General features: G+C 42.1%; 2 protein-coding genes across 2 annotated transcripts in view; both read left to right on the forward strand.

Annotated features, from left to right (window-relative positions):
- Positions 1–16,208, forward strand: part of LOC139755041 (solute carrier family 22 member 7-like) — a 160,999-nt gene extending 144,791 nt beyond the window's left edge. The window contains exons 3-5 of the mRNA XM_071673010.1: positions 7,880–7,989; positions 9,877–9,974; positions 16,039–16,208. Of these exons, the coding sequence (XP_071529111.1) occupies positions 7,880–7,989; positions 9,877–9,974; positions 16,039–16,208 (378 nt within the window). The remainder of the gene's footprint in view (positions 1–7,879; positions 7,990–9,876; positions 9,975–16,038) is intronic.
- Positions 16,209–18,492: 2,284 nt separating this feature from the next.
- The window catches only part of LOC139754937 (carcinine transporter-like), a 166,883-nt gene continuing 164,781 nt past the window's right edge, over positions 18,493–20,594 (forward strand). Inside the window, exons 1-2 of the mRNA XM_071672757.1 lie at positions 18,493–18,620; positions 20,006–20,579. Coding sequence (XP_071528858.1) covers positions 18,493–18,620; positions 20,006–20,579 — 702 coding nt within the window. The remainder of the gene's footprint in view (positions 18,621–20,005; positions 20,580–20,594) is intronic.

The following is a 20,594-nucleotide window of genomic DNA, read 5'->3' on the forward strand; positions in this document are numbered from 1 at the left end:
CCAACCAGTCAACAATACAGTCACCCCCTTTTTTAATAAACTCCACTGCAGTACCATCCTAACCCGCTGCCTTCCCGGCTTTCATCTCCCGCAAAGCTTTTACTATCTCTTCTCTGTTTACCAAATCATTTTCCCTAACCCTCTCACTTTGCACACCACCTCGACCAAAACACCCTATATCTGCCACTCTATCATCAAACACATTCAAAAAACCTTCACAATACTCACTCTATCTCCTTCTCACATCATAACTACTTTTTTTTTCACCTCACCATTTGCCTCCCTCACTGAAGTTCCCATTTGTTCCCTTGTCTTACGCACTTTATCTACCTCCTTCCAAAACATCTTTTTTATTTTCCCTAAAATTTAAGGATACTCTCTCACCCCAACTCTCATTTGCTCTCTTGTTCACCTCTTGCACCTTTCTCTTGACCTCCTACCTCTTTCTTTTATACATCTCGTAGTCATTTGCATTATTTCCCTGCAAAAATCGTCCAAATGCCACTCTCTTCTCTTTCACTAATAATCTTACTTCTTCATCCCACCACTCACTACCCTTTCTAATATGCCCACCTCCCACGTTTCTCATGCCACAAGCATCTTTTGCGCAAGCCATAACTGCTTCCCTAAATACATTCCATTCCTCATCCACTCCCCTTACCTCCTTTGTTTTCGCCTTTTTCCATTCTGTATTCAGTCTCTCCTGGTACTTCCTCACACAAGTCTCCTTCCCAAGCTCACTTACTCTCACCTCTCTCTTCACCCCAGCATTCTCTCTTCTTTTCTGGAGACCTCTACAAATCTTCACCTTCGCCTCCACAAGAGAATGATCAGACATCTCTCCAGTTGCTCCTCTCAGCACATTCACATCCAAAAGTCTCTCTTTCACGCGCCTATCAATTAACACGTAATCCAATAACGCTCTCTGGCCATCTCTCCTACTTACATACGTATACTTGTTTATATCTCTCGTTTTAAACCATATATATATATATACATATATATATATATATATATATATATATATATATTTATATTTTTATATATATATATATATATATATATATATATATATATATATATATATATATATATATATACATGTGTGGGGGTGGGTTGGGCCATTTCTTTTCGCTGTCTCCCGCGTTTGCGAGGTAGCGCAAGGAAACAGACGAAAGAAATGGCCCAACCCCCCCCATACACATGTATATACATACGTCCACACACGCAAATATACATACCTGCACAGCTTTCCATAGCTTACCCCAGACGCTTCACATGCCTTGATTCAATCCACTGACAGCACGTCAACCCCGGTATACCACATCGCTCCAGTTCACTCTATTCCTTGCCCTCCTTTCACCCTCCTGCATGTTCAGGCCCCGATCACACAAAATCTTTTTCACTCCATCTTTTCACCTCCAATTTGGTCTCCCTCTTCTCCTTGTGCCCTCCACCTCCGATACATATATCCTCTTGGTCAATCTTTCCTCACTCATCCTCTGCATGTGCCCAAACCACTTCAAAACACCCTCTTCTGCTCTCTCAACCACGCTCTTTTTATTTCCACACATCTCTCTTACCCTTACGTTACTCACTCGATCAAACCACCTCACACCACACATTGTCCTCAAACATCTCATTTCCAGCACATCCATCCTCCTGCGCACAACTCTATCCATAGCCCACGCCTCGCAACCATACAACATTGTTGGAACCACTATTCCTTCAAACATACCCATTTTTGCTTTCCGAGATAATGTTCTCGACTTCCACACATTCTTCAAGGCCCCCAGAATTTTCGCCCCCTCCCCTACCCTATGATCCACTTCCGCTTCCATGGTTCCATCCATATATATATATATATATATATATATATATATATATATATATATATATATATATATATATATATATATATATATATATATTTTGCGCGTGATCAAGATATCCCTATGAGTCCACGGGGAAAATGAAACACGAAAAGTTCCCAAATGCACTTTCGTGTAATAATCACATCATCAGGGGAGACACAAGAGAGGAATATAACAGTCAGTTGATATACATCGATGAGACGAAGCTAGGACGCCATTTGGTAAACATGTGATTGTTCAAAACACTCTATGTTCCCAAGTGCACTTTCGTGTAACGATCACATTATCAGGGGAGATATAAGAGAGAGATATAACAGTCAGTTGATATACAACGAAGAGACGTTGCTAGGACGCCATTTGATAAACAAGTGATTGTCCAAGACAGACAACGAGCGTATCAGAAACTGATTATGTGGACAAGAAGATTTGTTTGCAAATCTTATCAATAATATTGTTCATAAAATTTGTGAACAATATGTCATATGTCCAACTTATTTCCATATATACTCTTTTGCTCTCTCAGTCATTCTCTTTTTATTACCACACATCTCTCTTACCCTTTTATTACTTGCTCGATCAAACTACCTCACACCACATGTCCTCAACATATCATTTCCAACACATCTAACCTCCTCCGTACAACCCTATTATAGCCATGCCTCGCAACCATATAACACTGTTGGAACTACTATTCCTTCAAACATACCCATTTTGGACCTTCGAGATAACGTTCTCTCTTTGAACACATTCCTTCAATACTCCTAGAACCTTCGCGTCCTCACTCAACCTGTGAATCACTTCCGCTTCCATGTTTCTATTCGCTGCTAAGTCCACTCCCAGGTATATTAACACTTCTCTTCCTCCATTTTATTTCCATTCAAAGTTACATCCTAATTAACTTGTCCCTCAACGCTACTGAACCTAATGAACTTGCTCTTATTCACATTTACTCTCAACTTTCTCCTTTCACATATTTTTTCTAAACTCACTCACCAACTTCTGCAGTTTCTCACTCAAATCAGCCACCAGTGCTGTATCATCAGCAAACAACAACTGACTCACTTCCCAGGCCCTCTAATCTCCAACAGACTGCATACTCACCCTCTCTCCAAACCTCTTGCATTTACCATCTTAACATCCCCATCCATAAACAAATTAAACAGCCAAGGAAAGATCACGCACCCCTGTCGCTAACCGACATTCATTGGAAACAAATAAGTCTCCTCTCTTCCTACTCGCACACAAGCTTTACATCCTTGATAAAAATTTTTCACTACTTTTAGCAGCTTACCTCCCACACAATATACTCTTAACACCTTCCACAGAGCATCTCTATCAACTCTGTCATATGCCTTCTCCAGATCCATAAATGCCACATAGAAATTCATCTGTTTTTCTAAGTATTTCTCACACACATTCTTCAAAGCAAACACCTGATCCACACATCCTCTACCACTTCTGAAACCACACTGCTCTAACCCAATCTGATGCTCTGTACATGCCTTCATCCTCTCAATCAGCACCCTCTCATACAATTTTCCAAACCTATGCCTCTGTAGTTTGAATACTCACCTTTATCTCTGCCTTTGTACAACGGCACCAAGCATGCATTCCGTCATTCCTCAGTCCCTTCAACTTGATCCATACATACAGTGAATATGCACCTGTGTCCTGTGGTGTAACGGAGGGAACACAGCTGTGTCCTGTGGTGTAACGGAGGAAACACAGCTGTGTCCTGTGGTGTAACGAAGGGAATTACAGCTGTGTCCTGTGGTGTAACGGAAGGGACATAGCTGTGTCCTGTGGCCTAAAGTAGCGGATATAGCTGTGTCCTGTGGTGTAACGGAGGGAACACAGCTGTGTCCTGTGGTGTAACGGAGGAAACACAGTTGTGTCCTGTCGTGTAACGGGGGGGGGGCACAACTGTGTCCTGTGGTGTAACGGGGGGGACACAGCTGTGTCCTGTGGTGTAACGGAGGGGACACAGGTGTGTCTGTGATATAGACAGTTTCGGTAGATGTGTTGTTTATGTTCTGAAATTAGTAAGTGTTATGTGTGTCGCTTTGTGTGCCTCGTCTTGTAGTGTAATTATACACTGGTCAACAAAACTGAACATTCTTTTTCCTCATCAAGAATGCAGTGTAACTTCTCTAGACCTATGTCCGATGCAGGTAACGAATCTTTAGTCCGTTTCAGTGCACGTCTGAGTTTCTTTCTACGGATACATACTTTTTCTGTTCAACTGTGGCTACATGATGCATGGGCAAAGGTAAAATGAGAAGATTTGTCCCCAGTTCAAACTCTTTATTGAAGAAATTCAGTATTCCTTGGTAGAAGGTAAACAAAGAAGATGTTATCCAAATGGACAAGCTAAAAACGCTGAGCTTTTGACTTCCTATTGCGCTCTAACTCAGGTTCGTCCCCGTATAACATCCAGCAGTAATCTGCAAGATTTCCTTCACTCCAGAAACCCTGGTATCGATGCTCCAACGCGCTGATGTCCTGATGGAAGCGCTCTCCTTGTTCGTCAGACACTGCTCCAAGGTTCTCCACAAAAACATCCCGATGTAAATGGAGAAAATGCACCTTGAGCGACATCCTACATCTCATAGTAGCATAGGATTTCGGAAGTCTTTTATGGCACCTCCACTCCAGAGATTGCCGTGAGCAATGGAGGCCATTAGGGCCAGACGCAACAATATAGCTTTCATCTCATGATGAAAAGTAGACGTCATACAAGAAAACGGATTGCATTCTCGAAATCAGCGTCCAAACCTACATCAAATACACCACAAGCCATGTGTCCTGAAAATTAGTTGTTGACCAGTGTTATGTGCAACTGTTGTTGCTGATTGGATTGAGTTGTCCTGGTATGTGTGTGTATGTGTGTGTGTGTGTGTGTGTGTGTGTGTGTGTGTGTGTGTGTGTGTGTGTGTGCTTAAAGTAGTAGCTAATAATGGTAACGTGATCTCATCCTGAGAATCAGCTTAAAGTGTTGGAGAAGGTTGGCGTCAGGTATGTCTGATGAGCCCGAGTCACGTCCACCTCAGCCACTGTGTCGTTTCTGTGTGTATAGCTTGTATAACTAGATCTATAGCCTGTATAGCTCAGAGTGTGGTCTGTGTAGCTTGTATATCTGGGTGTATATCTTTTGTAGTTGAGTTAAGAGTGTATAGCTTTTTTCTTTTCTTTTACGTCGGAGTTTCCAGTCACGGACAAAAGTCCACATGAAGGCCGGGCCTTAATTGAGATATAGAGAGGATTACGAAAGGAAAAAAAAAAGATATAGGGAAAGTATTTATGAAATTTAGAGGAAGTGAAGAATCTGTCTTTTGTAATGTGTCAGGTCATAGTTACTAGGAAAGAAGTGAGAAGGTAGAGGGTTCCAAGTCTTCGAGATGTAGGGAAAGAAACAGTTATCAAAACGGCAAACTCTTGACTTGCCGATGGCCACATAGTAATCATGTGACGCAGCAGTTTGCCGAGTCTTGCGTGGTCTAGCTGGTGGTGGGGGCACACAAGCAGGCACTCTCGGGAGCAGAAACCAAAGTAATACATATAGAAGAGGGAAAGTAAAGCAACACTACGGCGTAGGGCAAGGGAGTTCAAGGTTTAAAGTTAGCCTGGGACAGTTTATAAGTCGGATCGCTTTCGACTCAATTCTGTCGAGTAATGCAGAGCTAAAACCACCCTACAAGTGAGAGAAATACTCCAAGGACAGATCAGTCCTTTGTTTGAACGGAAAAGAAATTTCGACATTTAAGCAGGACTCCCAGATTTTTAGAGGCAGTCTTAGCTATATCCATAATGTGGGGCTCCCAGGACAGAGTAATTATTACACTAGTACAAAGTATGTTCATCGAGTCAGAAGGCGGAATTCCAGAACCGTCGAAAGAGATGAAAAGCTGTGAGAAATTATCGATAGGGATTGGGTAAAAAGTGGGTCTTATAGGCATTAAACTTAATTAGATTTTGTCCTTCCCACTTCGATATTTTGTCTTAGTTTGAGTTGACTGAGGAAGTTGTGTCGAGAAGATATGTAAGTCGAGTGAGAGAAGAAGGTGCAGAACTGAAAGATATGGAGAAAAGCAGCTTTGAGTCCTCAGCGTGAGTGCATTTGGTTATTTGAGGAAGAAATGAATCCCCTTGATAAAAAGGAGAAATGTGTAAGGGACAAGACAAAACCTTGAGGGACACCGCTGTTGATGGTGAAATGGGGAGGCTGATTCACCAACAACCACGGAGACATATCGGCCAGAGAGGAAGCTAGCTATGAGGGAGCAAGTGAGGGAGGGAAGGTAAAACAGGGGGAGCTTCTAGATGAGATTCCAATGCTAGACCCAGTCAAAAGCTCTAGATATGTCAAGGGCAACTATATAGGATTCCCCCAAATCTCTCAGGGATGATGACCAGACATTATCAAGACAGGAAATAGTATCACCAATTGGTCTTACCTTACGAAAGCCATACTGTGAGAAGACTGTGATACTCAAGATGTCAAAGGATTTGGGAGTGCAAGAGTGATTCAAAGGCTGGAGTTGGTAGATATAAAAGCAACAGGACGTTAATCCGTAGGGTTTAGAACGTTCACTCTTTTTAGGGATGGAATTTACCAACGCATGCTTCCAAGAAGAAGGAAACGTTCCGCTTTTAAAAGAAACCGAATAGACGAGCAAGCACAGGAACAAGTTCAGAAGCACACTATTTCAGTACATGGGGATAAACGCCATCAGGCATTGTTTGTGTCCAGAGAGAAAGCACTTTTTGGACAGCCTGGAAAGAGATTACTTGGAGAGGCATAGGATTAATAAGAGGAATATTAGGGAGGTGAATGAATATTAGTCATTCAAGGTGGAGTTAAAAGAGAAACGGGAACAAAAGATTGCTACTTTGTGTACGAGAGAGACAGTTATGATACCGTCAGAACGGAAAGTAAAGGGAAGGCAGTGCAACAAAAGTTGTTAGTGATGCTAGTCGTTCTATATCAGAAACAGCCAGCAGTGAATGACGTGGAGAGTTTATCGTACTTCCCTGAATATAGGAACGCTTGCCTCACGGATAACGTATTTGCAATGATTACGGGCAGTGATAAATGATGAGTAGGAGACGGAGGAAGGAGAGTTTTTCCAACTTCGGTATACTTGATCTTTTGCCTAAAAGGCCTCAGAAGAGGAACGGTTGAACTGTGGGTTGGAAGAAGAGGTTGCCTTGGAGGAGAAGGGGATGAATGCTTCCATTTCCGTAAGAATTACCTCTGCTATGCGTTGGGCGGAGACGGAGGCATCACCACATAAGAGACAGTAATTCACCCAAAGAAAGAAAGAAAAGAATTTTCGTCAGTTATTCGAGTCGCTTTGTTTAGGTGCCAGTATTTACGATTAGAAGGGGCTGCTGGAGGGGGGAGGCGCTCTTAAATTGGATACATTTGGGAGAATGTGATCAGATTGTGTAGTTACAGCGGGATGGATTAGAGGCAAAACACAGATCCAGAATATTAGGAGAGTGGTCATACCGGTCAGGAATATGGGCAGAGTGGGAGATCATTTTCTCTACATCACCGAGAATGGAGGACGAAGGGGATATAGATTCTCCCATTATCAGTATGGGAGGGATTCAACCAATCCCTATGGTGAATACTGACATTCCTTGAGTAGATTATTTTTTCTTGCAGGTGAGAGGATGCACATATAGCTGAGTTTATGGTTTGTGTAGATGTATGTAGTCTGTATAGCTGCATGTATAGCTTGCATAGCTGCGTGTATAGCCCGTATAGCTGAGTTCATAACCTGTATGTGTACCGTGGAACGTAACAATCTTTGGTAGGTTAACTCATGGCCTGACTTCTATTATGTAATAACTTATTTACTTAAACACATGAGGCGAAACATTAGACAATAATGCGTCTTATCAGTTTATTGATGTTAGAACATTATATTCTATAAACAAAAATAGAGGGAAATATTAAGTAACACCCGGCTCCAATAATATTACTTTCTCGAACACAGATGAATGTGTTGTTGTTCCAAACGGTGGTTCCAGAGCACTGGTGTCACGTCCCCGGCCGCCAGAACACGACGCTCTCCTTGGAGGAGTGGAAGGCACTTACCGTGCCCAGGTAAGGCATCCCCTCCCACACACTGATGCTCCGCCAGTAGAACCTGTCACCTGGTACAGGGCAGGAAGGGAGGTATTTGCCTGAGGCTTTCGCTGAGTTAGGACACAAAAGATGCCAGGTAAAGTAGGAGAATGAAACGAGCAGGAAAAAGTTTATATAAGAAAGATAAAGAGAAGGGAAGGAGTTCGTTTAATCCAGTAGGAAGACTTAAATAAAGAAAAGGCAAGATAGAGGTTTATATGGGAAGTTGTATCCTAGCCATGAAGGAAGAAACAAATGAACATCCTGTTGTTCCATCTCACTCAAGGTCGACAACAATGAGTTGAGTTGCACCTGAATTACTGGGAGGAGATTATATCATGTTAATGCAATACTGATGTCTGATCATAGTATTTCATTTTCAAATAATTGATCTGTTGAAGAATTTCATTGTACTTCAGTATCCAGTTTTTAGTGATATCTTTAACCAAAAGTAACCTTGAAATCAAAGACATGAGTTAAAAGATATGAAAATACGTATCTTTCACATGATTTATCTAATTTGCACACCATCATAACTGATCTAATCAAAATTACGTGATAAGTTGACATATTGTTGTATAATTAGATTTACCCTGAAAAACAGATTATAAAATTTGATATTGTAAACACTGACAGATTATAAACTTTTATCATTTGGTTCTCATTTGTGTTACGGTAGCTTCAGTACGCCACATGACGTCAGCGATAGTAGCCTTGAGCTCCAGGTACCTGCATACATTCTCAGAATTTATTGCCTGATATCCGATTTCGGTCGTCCAGAGAAGTCTCTGGAAGGTTAACAGCACGCTCGAACTATATATTGCCCTGATTAACTTTAATATGGTTGCGAAATCTTGTTTGTTATATCAACACAATTTCTGATAAGATTCTCTGAACTTTCTGGCCATATTGTTTCAGGGTCGTCTTGGGAGAATTAGTTCGAGTTAGGTTGATACCGAGAGGTATTGAGATCTGAAGCCAATGTACGTTCTGAATCAAAGTCTTGTCTACGAGTAGAATAAATAACCTACTCTTGAATTCTCTGCGCTCCTCGGCTGGCATATCAACGAGTTATTTATTTAGTTGGTTATGTGATTATCAAATAATTTATTTAGTTTGCTATGAGATGATCAATCTATAACTTTATCCTCAATGAATTTCTTGACAGAACCGACTTGTTTTAAGGTTATCTCCGCCATACTTCGTCTTGAATCTTCCCTCATATCAACCACTGGGTAATAACTTATTGCTGTTATTGACTTCCATGATTTACGTAATTTCATGGATATTTACCTCAGGTTTCTGATGTGTTTCCCTATAAAACCTCAGCGATCCTTCGCTAAAACGTCAGTCTAACCAATGATAAAGTCAATCCGAGTGGTGGTCTATGGATCAGACAAGGAGGCGCCGGAGGGACCAGCGGACTGATGTAAAGATTAATCTAAACTAATCAGGACAGAAAATCCGCCACCTACTATACAGTGCAGTGCACACTTCGTCACCCACTCAGGAAGTCTTTTAAGGGAAGGAAATATAACAACTGTCATTTTGGTGACTAATTACGGGCGTACTAATGATCATTATCGTTGTAAACATGGGTAAGGAATGGTGTTCAAACTGAACTTGCAAGCTTACCTTCTTCTACGTTGGTCATCTTTGATTGCAAGAATTTCTACTTCTCTACATTAACTAATTGCCTCATGAAGAATTACCTTAGTGATGCCAGTAAGAACGTTCAACAATATCTAATTGCCTCATTGAGATTTACCCTAGTGATGTTAGTAGGAACTTTCATCAATATGTAATTGCCTATATCGTGTATGAAGGAAATTTCACTTTGGTCTACAGTGGTTGTTTCTCCCAAAGATCCAAAGAATCCGACAAGTACGAGAGCTGCCTGATGTATGAGATGGCGTCGGGTGACGTGGACGGGACCAACTTCACCGCCAGCAATATTACACAAGGTAAGAGTGACGTGCAAGCTAGGCTTCCTCTGTGTGCAGCACGATCGCCCGGGCACATCACGTTCGCTTCACTTGAAGATTGACTTGCATCTGAGATATGGTCTTAGTGTAGGCCTATATATTGAGTAAATGGTGTCCTTGTCAGGTTGTACGATTTCTTTTCAATGATAAAGAAACGTGAGCCATGTCCCCAGCTGTGGTGGAAGCAAGTATAGGAATAGCATCTAGGAGAGGCTACGCTATGATCCGTGCCACTTGCAGCGGTTGGAAAACATGGATTCGTTTACTGTAGCATTTGACACCTGGAAACCACGGCTCGAGTTTTGATATTTGTTGGGAAGTGATTATTGTAAATTCAATGTTAATCAAGCATACCTCAGAGAAAGAGAGAGGGGAGCGGGGCGTTAGCGCATGGGAGAAAAGGTTGGCTAGTTGGTCGATGGGTCTGGTAACAGGGAGTAGTTGAGAGATATACTTTAGTGTTGTAGTATGATGAACGCCCAAAAATTCAGTCGGGGGAGTTAGGTGACGCAAATAATGAATGAAGCGACACAGGTTGGTCATGGACAGCTCTGGGAATACTCATCGAAGTTCCTACTTGGGATTATTATCGAAAGTGTAGACATCATCACCTTTATACTTTTATTAAGCTTATTTCATAAAGCCTATCTATGTTTCCACTTTCATTCATTGTATTCTTCTTTTTCTATATTTTCAAATCCCATTTTCGCACATTCTATGTCTTTTAGATAACGTTTTGTGCCATGTTAATCAACGTTGCTTCAACACCACTCCATCATCTTTAGGAACTGGAGAGACGTACCTCCTTCGTCTTCTTTCATTGCCACAGACATACAACCGACAACAACAGTCGACATGTACACAAACACACGCGCACACCTGGCTTGCGCTATATATATATATATATATATATATATATATATATATATATATATATATATATATATATATATATATATATATATATATATATATTTAATGTATGTATACATATTTAATGTACGTATGACTCATGGTGAGGTGCCTGAGGATTGGTGGAATGCGTGCATAGTGCCATTGTACAAAGGCAAAGGGGATAAGAGTGAGTGCTCAAATTACAGAGGTATAAGTTTGTTGAGTATTCCTGGTAAATTATATGGGAGGGTATTGATTGAGAGGGTGAAGGCATGTACAGAGCATCAGATTGGGGAAGAGCAGTGTGGTTTCAGAAGTGGTAGAGGATGTGTGGATCAGGTGTTTGCTTTGAAGAATGTATGTGAGAAATACTTAGAAAAGCAAATGGATTTGTATGTAGCATTTATGGATCTGGAGAAGGCATATGATAGAGTTGATAGAGATGCTCTGTGGAAGGTATTAAGAATATATGGTGTGGGAGGCAAGTTGTTAGAAGCAGTGAAAAGTTTTTATCGAGGATGTAAGGCATGTGTACGTGTAGGAACAGAGGAAAGTGATTGGTTCTCAGTGAATGTAGGTTTACGGCAGGGGTGTGTGATGTCTCCATGGTTGTTTAATTTGTTTATGGATGGGGTTGTTAGGGAGGTGAAAGCAAGAGTTTTGGAAAGAGGGGCAAGTATGAAGTCTGTTGGGGATGAGAGAGCTTGGGAAGTGAGTCAGTTGTTGTTCGCTGATGATACAGCGCTGGTGGCTGATTCATGTGAGAAACTGCAGAAGCTGGTGATTGAGTTTGGTAAAGTGTGTGAAAGAAGAAAGTTAAGAGTTAATGTGAATAAGAGCAAGGTTATTAGGTACAGTAGGGTTGAGGGTCAAGTCAATTGGGAGGTAAGTTTGAATGGAGAAAAACTGGAGGAAGTAAAGTGTTTTAGATATCTGGGAGTGGATCTGGCAGCGGATGGAACCATGGAAGCGGAAGTGGATCATAGGGTGGGGGAGGGGGCGAAAATCCTGGGAGCCTTGAAGAATGTGTGGAAGTCGAGAACATTATCTCGGAAAGCAAAAATGGGTATGTTTGAAGGAATAGTGGTTCCAACAATGTTGTATGGTTGCGAGGCGTGGGCTATGGATAGAGTTGTGCGCAGGAGGATGGATGTGCTGGAAATGAGATGCTTGAGGACAATGTGTGGTGTGAGGTGGTTTGAACGAATAAGTAACGTAAGGGTAAGAGAGATGTGTGGAAATAAAAAGAGCGTGGTTGAGAGAGCAGAAGAGGGTGTTTTGAAATGTTTTGGGCACATGGAGAGAATGAGTGAGGAAAGATTGACCAAGAGGATATATGTGTCGGAGGTGGAGGGAACGAGGAGAAGAGGGAGACCAAATTGGAGGTGGAAAGGAGTGAAAAAGATTTTGTGTGATCGGGGCCTGAACATGCAGGAGGGTGAAAGGAGGGCAAGGAATAGAGTGAATTGGATCGATGTGGTATACCGAGGTTGACGTGCTGTCAGTGGATTGAATCAGGGCATGTGAAGCGTCTGGGGTAAACCATGGAAACCTGTGTAGGTATGTATATTTGCGTGTGTGGACGTATGTATATACATGTGTATGGGGGTGGGTTGGGCCATTTCTTTCGTCTGTTTCCTTGCGCTACCTCGCAAACGCGGGAGACAGCGACAAAGAAAAAAAAAAATATATATATATATATATATATATATATATATATATATATATATATATATGTGTATATATATATATGTGTATATATATATATATATATATATATATATATATATATATATATATATATATATATATATATATATATATATATATATATATATATATATATATATATATATATATATATATATATATATCGGAAAAGACCACAATTTTGCGAGTGATCAAGATATTCCTATGAGTTCACTGGGAAAATGAAACACAATAAGTTCCCAAGTGCACTTTCGTGTAATAATCTCATCATCAGGGGAGACACAGGAAAGAAATGTAACAGTCAGTTGATATACATCGAAGACATGAAGCTAGGACGCCATTTGGTAAACATGCGATTGTCCAAGATAGACAACGCGCGTTCTTAAACTTATCATTTTACAAATTTTATGAGCAATAAAGTTATCTAATTTGTATAGACCATCACTAATATTAAGAGTATAATTCTTTGTGTATTTAATAATAGAAGATTCAATGATATTTCTCGTGGTAATAGAGTTAGAGTTAATAAATGAGATGGCATTACTCCAGTCAAGACAATGATCATAGTCTTTAACGTGGTTAAGCAAAGCATTTGATTCTTGTCCCATTAGTATACTATATTTATGTTGCTTAAGTCTAACAGAGAGATCCTTACCAGTCTGCCCAACATAAAACTTATCATAATTTCTACATGGCACTTTATATATGCATCCAGGAGAATTTTCTGGTGAATTCCTGATGAAGATATTCTTTAGAGTATTATTGTCGCTAAAGGCAACATTTACATTAAAGGATTTAAGCAACATGGGAAGTAAAGTGAAATTATTATTAAAAGGGAGCACTAAAAGATTCTTGGTGTCAGTGGGAGGTTTAGGCTCAACTCTGTAGAGTGATTTTTTTGCTAATTTAAGGGATTTATCAATGAACGATCTAGGGTACTTTAACTTAGGTCCGATAGAATATACCTTTTCAAACTCATCATCAGTAAACTCTGGACTGCAAATACGTAATGCCCTAAGGAACATAGATAATTCAACTCTGTCATGTTGAGATGTGTAATAATGGATATATGAGCATCGTTGATAGGTTTTCTGTATATGCTAAACTTAAACTTGTTTCTTGCCTATGGATCATGCAATCTAAAAATGGTAACATACCATCATTTTCATTTTCTACAGTAAATTTGATGGTAGGTACTAAATTGTTAAGTAAGGGGAGAAATATTTGAAAGTTTTCATTTGTTGGCCAAACACAAAGAATATCCTTTAGTAATTTTGTTTCAAAAAATTCCATAGAAAGATTACTTAGCACAGCTAAATAATCTTTATATGGAATTATGCTCAAATTTTTGAGCATAATTATCTCCATTGAATTGAAATACACAGTCTTTTATACCCATGTATATACATACACGTCCACACACGCAAATATACATACCCATACATCTCAATGTACACATATATATACACATACAGACACATACATATATACACATGCACACAATTCACACTGTCTTTATTCATTCCTATCGCCACCTCGCCACACATGGAATAACATCCCCCTCCCCCTCATGTGTGCGAGGTAGCGCTAGGAAAAGACAACAAAGGCCCCATTCGTTCACACTCAGTCTCTAGCTGTCATGTAATAATGCCCGAAACCACAGCTCCCTTTCCACATCCAGGGCCCACAGAACTTTCCATGGTTTACCCCAGACGCTTCACATGCCCTGATTCAATCCATTGACAGCACGTCTACCCCGGTATACCACATCGATCCAATTCACTCTATTCCTTGCCCGCCTTTCACCCTCCTGCATGTTCAGGCCCTGATCACTCAAAATCTTTTTCACTCCATCTTTCCACCTCCAATTTGGTCTCCCACTTCTCCTCGTTCCCTCCACCTCCGACGCATATATCATCTTGGTCAATCTTTCCTCACTCATTCTCTCCATGTGCCCAAACCATTTCAAAACACCCTCTTCTGCTCTCTCAACCACGCTCTTTTTATTTCCACACATCTCTCTTACCCTTACATTACTTACTCGATCAAACCACCTCACACCACATATTGTCCTCAAACATCTCATTTCCAGCACATCCATCCTCCTGCACACAACTCTATCCATAGCCCACGCCTCGCAACCATACAACATTGTTGGTACCACTATTCCTTCAAACATAGCCATTTTTGCTTTCCGAGATAATGTTCTCGACTTCCACACATTCTTCAAGGCTCCCAGGATTGTCGCCCCCTCCCCCACCCTATGATTCACTTCCGCTTCCATGGTTCCACCCGCAGCCAAATCCACTCCCAGATATCTAAAACACTTTACTTCCTCCAGTTTTTCTCCATTCAAACTTGCCTCCCAGTTGACTTGACCCTCAACCCTACTGTACCTAATACCCTTGCTCTTATTCACATTTACTCTTAACTTTCTTCTTTCACACACTTTACCAAACTCAATCACCAGCTTCTGCAGTTTCTCACATGAATCAGCCACCAGCGCTGTATCATCAGCGAACAACAACTGACTCACTTCCCAAGCTCTCTCATCCCCAACAGACTTCATACTTGCCCCTCTTTCCAAAACTCTTGCATTCACCTCCCTAACAACCCCATCCATAAACAAATTAAACAACCATGGAGACATCACACACCCCTGCCGCAAACCTACATTCACTTTCCTCTCTTCCTACACGTACACATGCCTTACATCCTCGATAAAAACTTTTCACTGTTTCTAACAACTTGCCTCCCACACCATATATTCTTAGTACCTTCCACAGAGCATCTCTATCAACTCTATCGTATGCCTTCTCCAGATCCATAAATGCTACATACAAATCCATTTGCTTTTCTAAGTATTTCTCACATACATTCTTCAAAGCAAACACCTGATCCACACATCCTCTACCACTTCTGAAACCACACTGCTCTTCCCCAATCTGATGCTCTGTACATGTCTTCACCCTCTCAATCAATACCCTCCCATATAATTTACCAGGAATACTCAACAAACTTATACCTCTGTAATTTGAGCACTCACTCTTATCCCCTTTGACTTTGTACAATGGCACTATGCCTGCATTCCGCCAATCCTCAGGCACCTCACCATGAGTCATACATACATTAAATAACCTTACCAACCAGTCAACAATACAGTCAACCCCTTTTTTAATAAATTCCACTGCAATACCATCCAAACCTGCTGGAGACTGAGTGTGAACGATTGTGGCCTTTGTTATCTTCTCCTGGCTCTACCTCGCGCTATTGCTATTATAGGTGAATTCGTATCAGAATAGTGTGTCTCTGGCGACTCTAAGACGTTAACAGTGATATCCGCTACCATACACATGTGTATCGACTGAGGTAAAGGGAGGATGAGAAAGCAATGAAGGTAAAGTGACATGAAGTGATGACTGTTGTCTTGTTTCTACAGGGTGCAGCAGTGGTTGGGAGTACGACAAGTCTCAGTTCAGTGCGACCATTGCTACGTCGTACGGCTGGCTGTGTGAGCGGGCAGAGTACTCACATCACGTGCTCTCCGTCAATATGGCTGGCAACACCGTGGGCACCTTCTTCTTCTCGCTTATCGCTGACAAACAGTGAGTAGCTCCTTAACATGGCCCATTCTGCCGCAGGATATGGAACTTTAGTTCCTGCCAGTAAATACTTGTATTCATGCTAATGTAAGACCAGTCTGAATGCACAATTCAATCGTTAGGTAATGCTTAGCTAGAATGAAAGCAGTTCTTATCTATATAGAGTACAATGCATTGAATAAGATTATGTGTTTGTTCTTCATATACTTAATTACTGTACTGCTTCAGGAAGGCAGCGGCAAGAACAGAGAAACTGGCATTATTGGTACACATCCAGTCTATACTGGTCATGTATAGTGAACTGAAATTCGCCACTACCATCCACAGCCAAGCCCCACAAATCACTTAATGTTTACCATGACTGTTTCATTTGACCTGGTTCAACCCAGTGACCTGCACGTCATCCATTATATTCCATGCCTCCCTCTCGTCCTCCTGAGATAGCGGGTTCCAATGCCCAAGAGCCCTAACACTTCAACCTTTCCTCTTCCTTCATTACTGACTCGCAGATCCTCTTTGTCAACCTCTCTTCGTTCATCTTCCCCATATGCTCAAACTATTTCAGTACAACCTGTCCGGCACTCTTACTCAAACTGTGTTCACTGCCGCACCTCTCTTTGACAGTCATATCCTAGCTGATCAACCTGCCTCTCGTCACAGAATATTGCATATTATGTCCATCACATTCATCCTCTTCCTTTCTCTAGCCTTCAAGGCCCAGCATTTGCATCCATACTAAGCCGTCGGGACTACTATAATTTCAGACATATCGAGCTTTGTCAATACGGAAAGTGACATTTTCTTCAACACACTCCTTAATACATCCGAGATATGAGGCCCCCTTCTGTGACTGACTTCCGCAGTTTCATCCCTAACACATCTACCGCCAGGTACCGAAAGCACTTCACTTCAAGTAGGTAATCTCCATTTAAACTCACACACAATCCAACTTGTTTCAACTCTTGCTACACATCCTTACCTTACTTTGTTTACAATTTCTTATAGCTTTCTCCTTTTACGTACTCTTCCAGGCCGCCAGCTTCTGGGGTTTCTTTTGAGAGTCTACCACTTGAGTCATGTCATCTGCAGTTAACAACAGATTTACTTCTTATGCCCTCTCAATCTTTACCTTTAGTATAATGCAAACCTACCCCTCGTTTCAACAACTTTGCACGTACCTTCCTCACCACCTTTTCCATAAACAAATTAAACAGCCATGGTGATATCACTTATCCTTGGCGCAGATCTACCTTCACTGGGTACCACTCATCCTTCTTTCCTTCCTACTCGCACACACACCTCATTCACCCAGTAAAAACGTCTCTGTATTTAGTAACTTTCCATTTACTCTGTATATCCGAGGCGCCTTCCACTCTCTCCTAAGACCCATGTATGATTTATAGAAGTCTCCGTATTTCTCCAGGTATTTCCCATTCACATTCTTTAAAGTAAACATCTGTTTCATTTATCATCTTCCCTTGTCGAATGCTTTGTGCATGCCACCACTCCGCCAGTGGACTGGTGGCATGCTTCTCATACACCTTCTCATATACCTTACCAGTGTTACTGAACAGACTCATGCCTTATCATTCGAAGATCTATTTCTTTTAGGTGGTGTTCAAGACTGCGTTGGGAAAGCGGCTGTTTAGTCTTGTTGGATCATTTCAGTGTGTACGTTTTGTCAGTGTTGTGTCGTTGTGGGGGAAGGGGGATGTGTGAGTTGCTGAAATGTGAAGCAAGGGTAGGTTTTTGCTGGTGTTGTTTGTTTTAAGTGCCGAACAGCTGCTAGTGGTGTCTATACTGAGTACTGAGCTGCTGGAAGTGCAAAGCGGCACCAAGTGCTGTTTGTACTGAGTGTTGAGCGGCTGCTAGTGGTGTTTGTACTAGGTGTTGAGCTTCTGCTAGTGGTGTCTGTACTGAGTACTGAGCTGCTGGAAGTGCAAAGCGGTACCAAGTGCTGTTTGCACTGAGTGTTGAGCTGCCGCTAATGGTGTTTGTACTAGGTGTTGAGCGGCTGCTAGTGGTGTTTGTGCTAGGTGTTGAGCGGCTGCTAGTGGTGTTTGTATTAGGTGTTGAGCGGCTGCTAGTGGTGTTTGTGCTAGGTGTTGAGCGGCTGCTAGTGGTGTTTGAGTGCTGAACAAATAGTGGTGATTGTACTGAGTGCTGAGGAGCTGCTAGTGGTGTTCGTACTAAGTGTTGAGCGGCTGCTAGTGGTGTTTGCACTGAATGCTGAACGGATGCTAATAGTGTTTGTGCTGAGTGCTGAGTAGTTGCTAATGGTATTTAAAGCGATGTCTGAGCTGTTGCTAAACATTTTTGTACTGAATTATGAGTGGCTGCTAGTGATGCTTGTTGCGAGTGCTGAGCGGCTGGTAATGGTGTTTGCACTATGTGCTGAGCGGCTGCTATGGCGTTTGAAGTGAGTGCTGAGTTGTTGCTAGTCTTTTTCACTGAGTTTTGAGTGGCTGCTGGTGGTGTTTGTACTGGGTGCTGAGCGGTTTATGGTGGTGTTTGTAGTTGGCGTTAAGCGACTGGTAATGGTTTTTTGCACTGAGTGCAAAGTTGTTGATAGTGGTGTTTGTACTGAGTGTTAAGTGGTTGCTCGTGGTGTTTAGTGTTTGTACTGTGGGCCTAGTTGTTGCTATTTGTGTTTGTGCTGATTACTAAGCGGTTGCTAGTGTTGTTTGTTCTATGTACCTAGTGGTTGTTAATGGTGTTTGCACTGAAATCTGAGTGGCCGCTATTGGTATCTTTGCTGAGTGCGAAGCGGTTGGTAGTAGTGTTTGAACTGAGTTGTGATTGGTTGTTGGTGGTGTTTGCTATGAGTCGTGAGCGGCTGCTAGTGGTATTTGTATTGACTGCTGTGCAGTTGCTAGTGTTCTTTGTAATGAGTGCAGAAGGGTCGCTATTGGTGTTTGCACTGGGTGGTGAGCGGCTGTTAGCGGTTTCTGTACTGAGTTATGGGCGGTTGTTAGTGGTGTTTGTAATGAATGCTAAGCGGTTGCTGGTGATGTTTGTGCTGAGTGCTGAGCAGTGTCTTGTGGTGTTTGTACTGAGTGCTGAGCAGTGTCTTGTGGTGTTTGTAGTGAGTGCTGAGCAGTGTCTTGTGGTGTTTGTACTGAGTGCTGAGCAGTGTCTTGTGGTGTTTGTAGTGAGTGCTGAGCAGTGTCTCGTGGTGTTTGTACTGAGTGCTGAGCAGTGTCTTGTGGTGTTTGTAGTGAGTGTTGAGCAGTGTCTTGTGGTGTTTGTAGTAAGTGCTGAGCAGTGTCTTGTGGTGTTTGTAGTGAGTGCTGAGCAGTGTCTTGTGGTGTTTGTAGTGAGTGTTGAGCAGTGTCTTGTGGTGTTTGTAGTGAGTGCTGTGCAGTGTCTTGTGGAGTTTGTAGTGAGTGCTGAGCTGTGTCTTGTGGTGTTTGTATTAAGTGCTTAGCTGTTGCTAATGATGTTTTTACTGAGTGCTGTGCGGTTGCTGCTGAGTGGTTGCTGCTGGTTTTTCTCCTGGGTGCTGAGCGGCTGCTTGAGTTGTTTTTAATGAGTACTGAGCGGTCGTTAGTGGTGTTTGTACTGATTGCTAAGCGGTTGCAAGTGGAGTTTGTAATGAGTGCTGAGTGGCTGCTAGTGGTCTTTGCACTGAGTGCTGGACTGTTGCTAGTGTTGTTTGTATTGAGTTCTGAGCGGTTGCTAGTGGTGTTTGTACTGAGTGCTGAGCGATTTCTTGTATTTTTGTATTGAGTGCTGAGCGGTTGTTCGCTGTTTCTTTTTTCTTTTATTGAGTACTAAGTGGCTGCTAGTGGTGCTTGTACTGAGTGCTGAGCGACTGCTAGTGGTGTTTGCACTGAGTGCTGAGTGGTTGCTAGTGGTGTTTGTACTGAGTGCTGAGCGGCTGCTAGTGGTGTTTGCAGTGAGTGCTGAGTGGCTGCTAGTGGTGTTCGTACTGAATGCTGAGCGGCTGCTAGTGGTGATTGCAGTGAGTGCTGAGCGGCTGCTAGTGGTGTTTGCAGTGAGTGCTGAGCGGTTGCTAGTGGTGTTTGCAGTGAGTGCTGAGCGGCTGCTAGTGATGTTTGTACTGAGTGCTGAGCGGCTGCTAGTGGTGTTTGTACTGAGTGCTGAGCGGCTGCTAGTGGTGTTTGCACTGAGTGCTGAGCGGCTGCTAGTGGTGTTTGTACTGAGTGCTGAGCGGCTGCTAGTGGTAATTGCAGTGAGTGCTGAGCGGTTGCTAGTGGTGTTTGCAGTGAGTGCTGAGCGGCTGCTAGTGGTGTTTGCAATGAGTGCTGAGCGGTTGCTAGTGGTGTTTGCATTTAGTGCTGAGCGGCTGCTAGTGGTGTTTGTGTCGAACTCTGAGCCGTCAAGTGATCTCTCTTCGCAGTGGGGAGTTGGAAAGGTCAGACCTCAGTCG

This window comes from Panulirus ornatus, chromosome 18 (genome assembly GCF_036320965.1).
Source record: "Panulirus ornatus isolate Po-2019 chromosome 18, ASM3632096v1, whole genome shotgun sequence".
Classification (NCBI taxonomy): domain Eukaryota; kingdom Metazoa; phylum Arthropoda; class Malacostraca; order Decapoda; family Palinuridae; genus Panulirus; species Panulirus ornatus.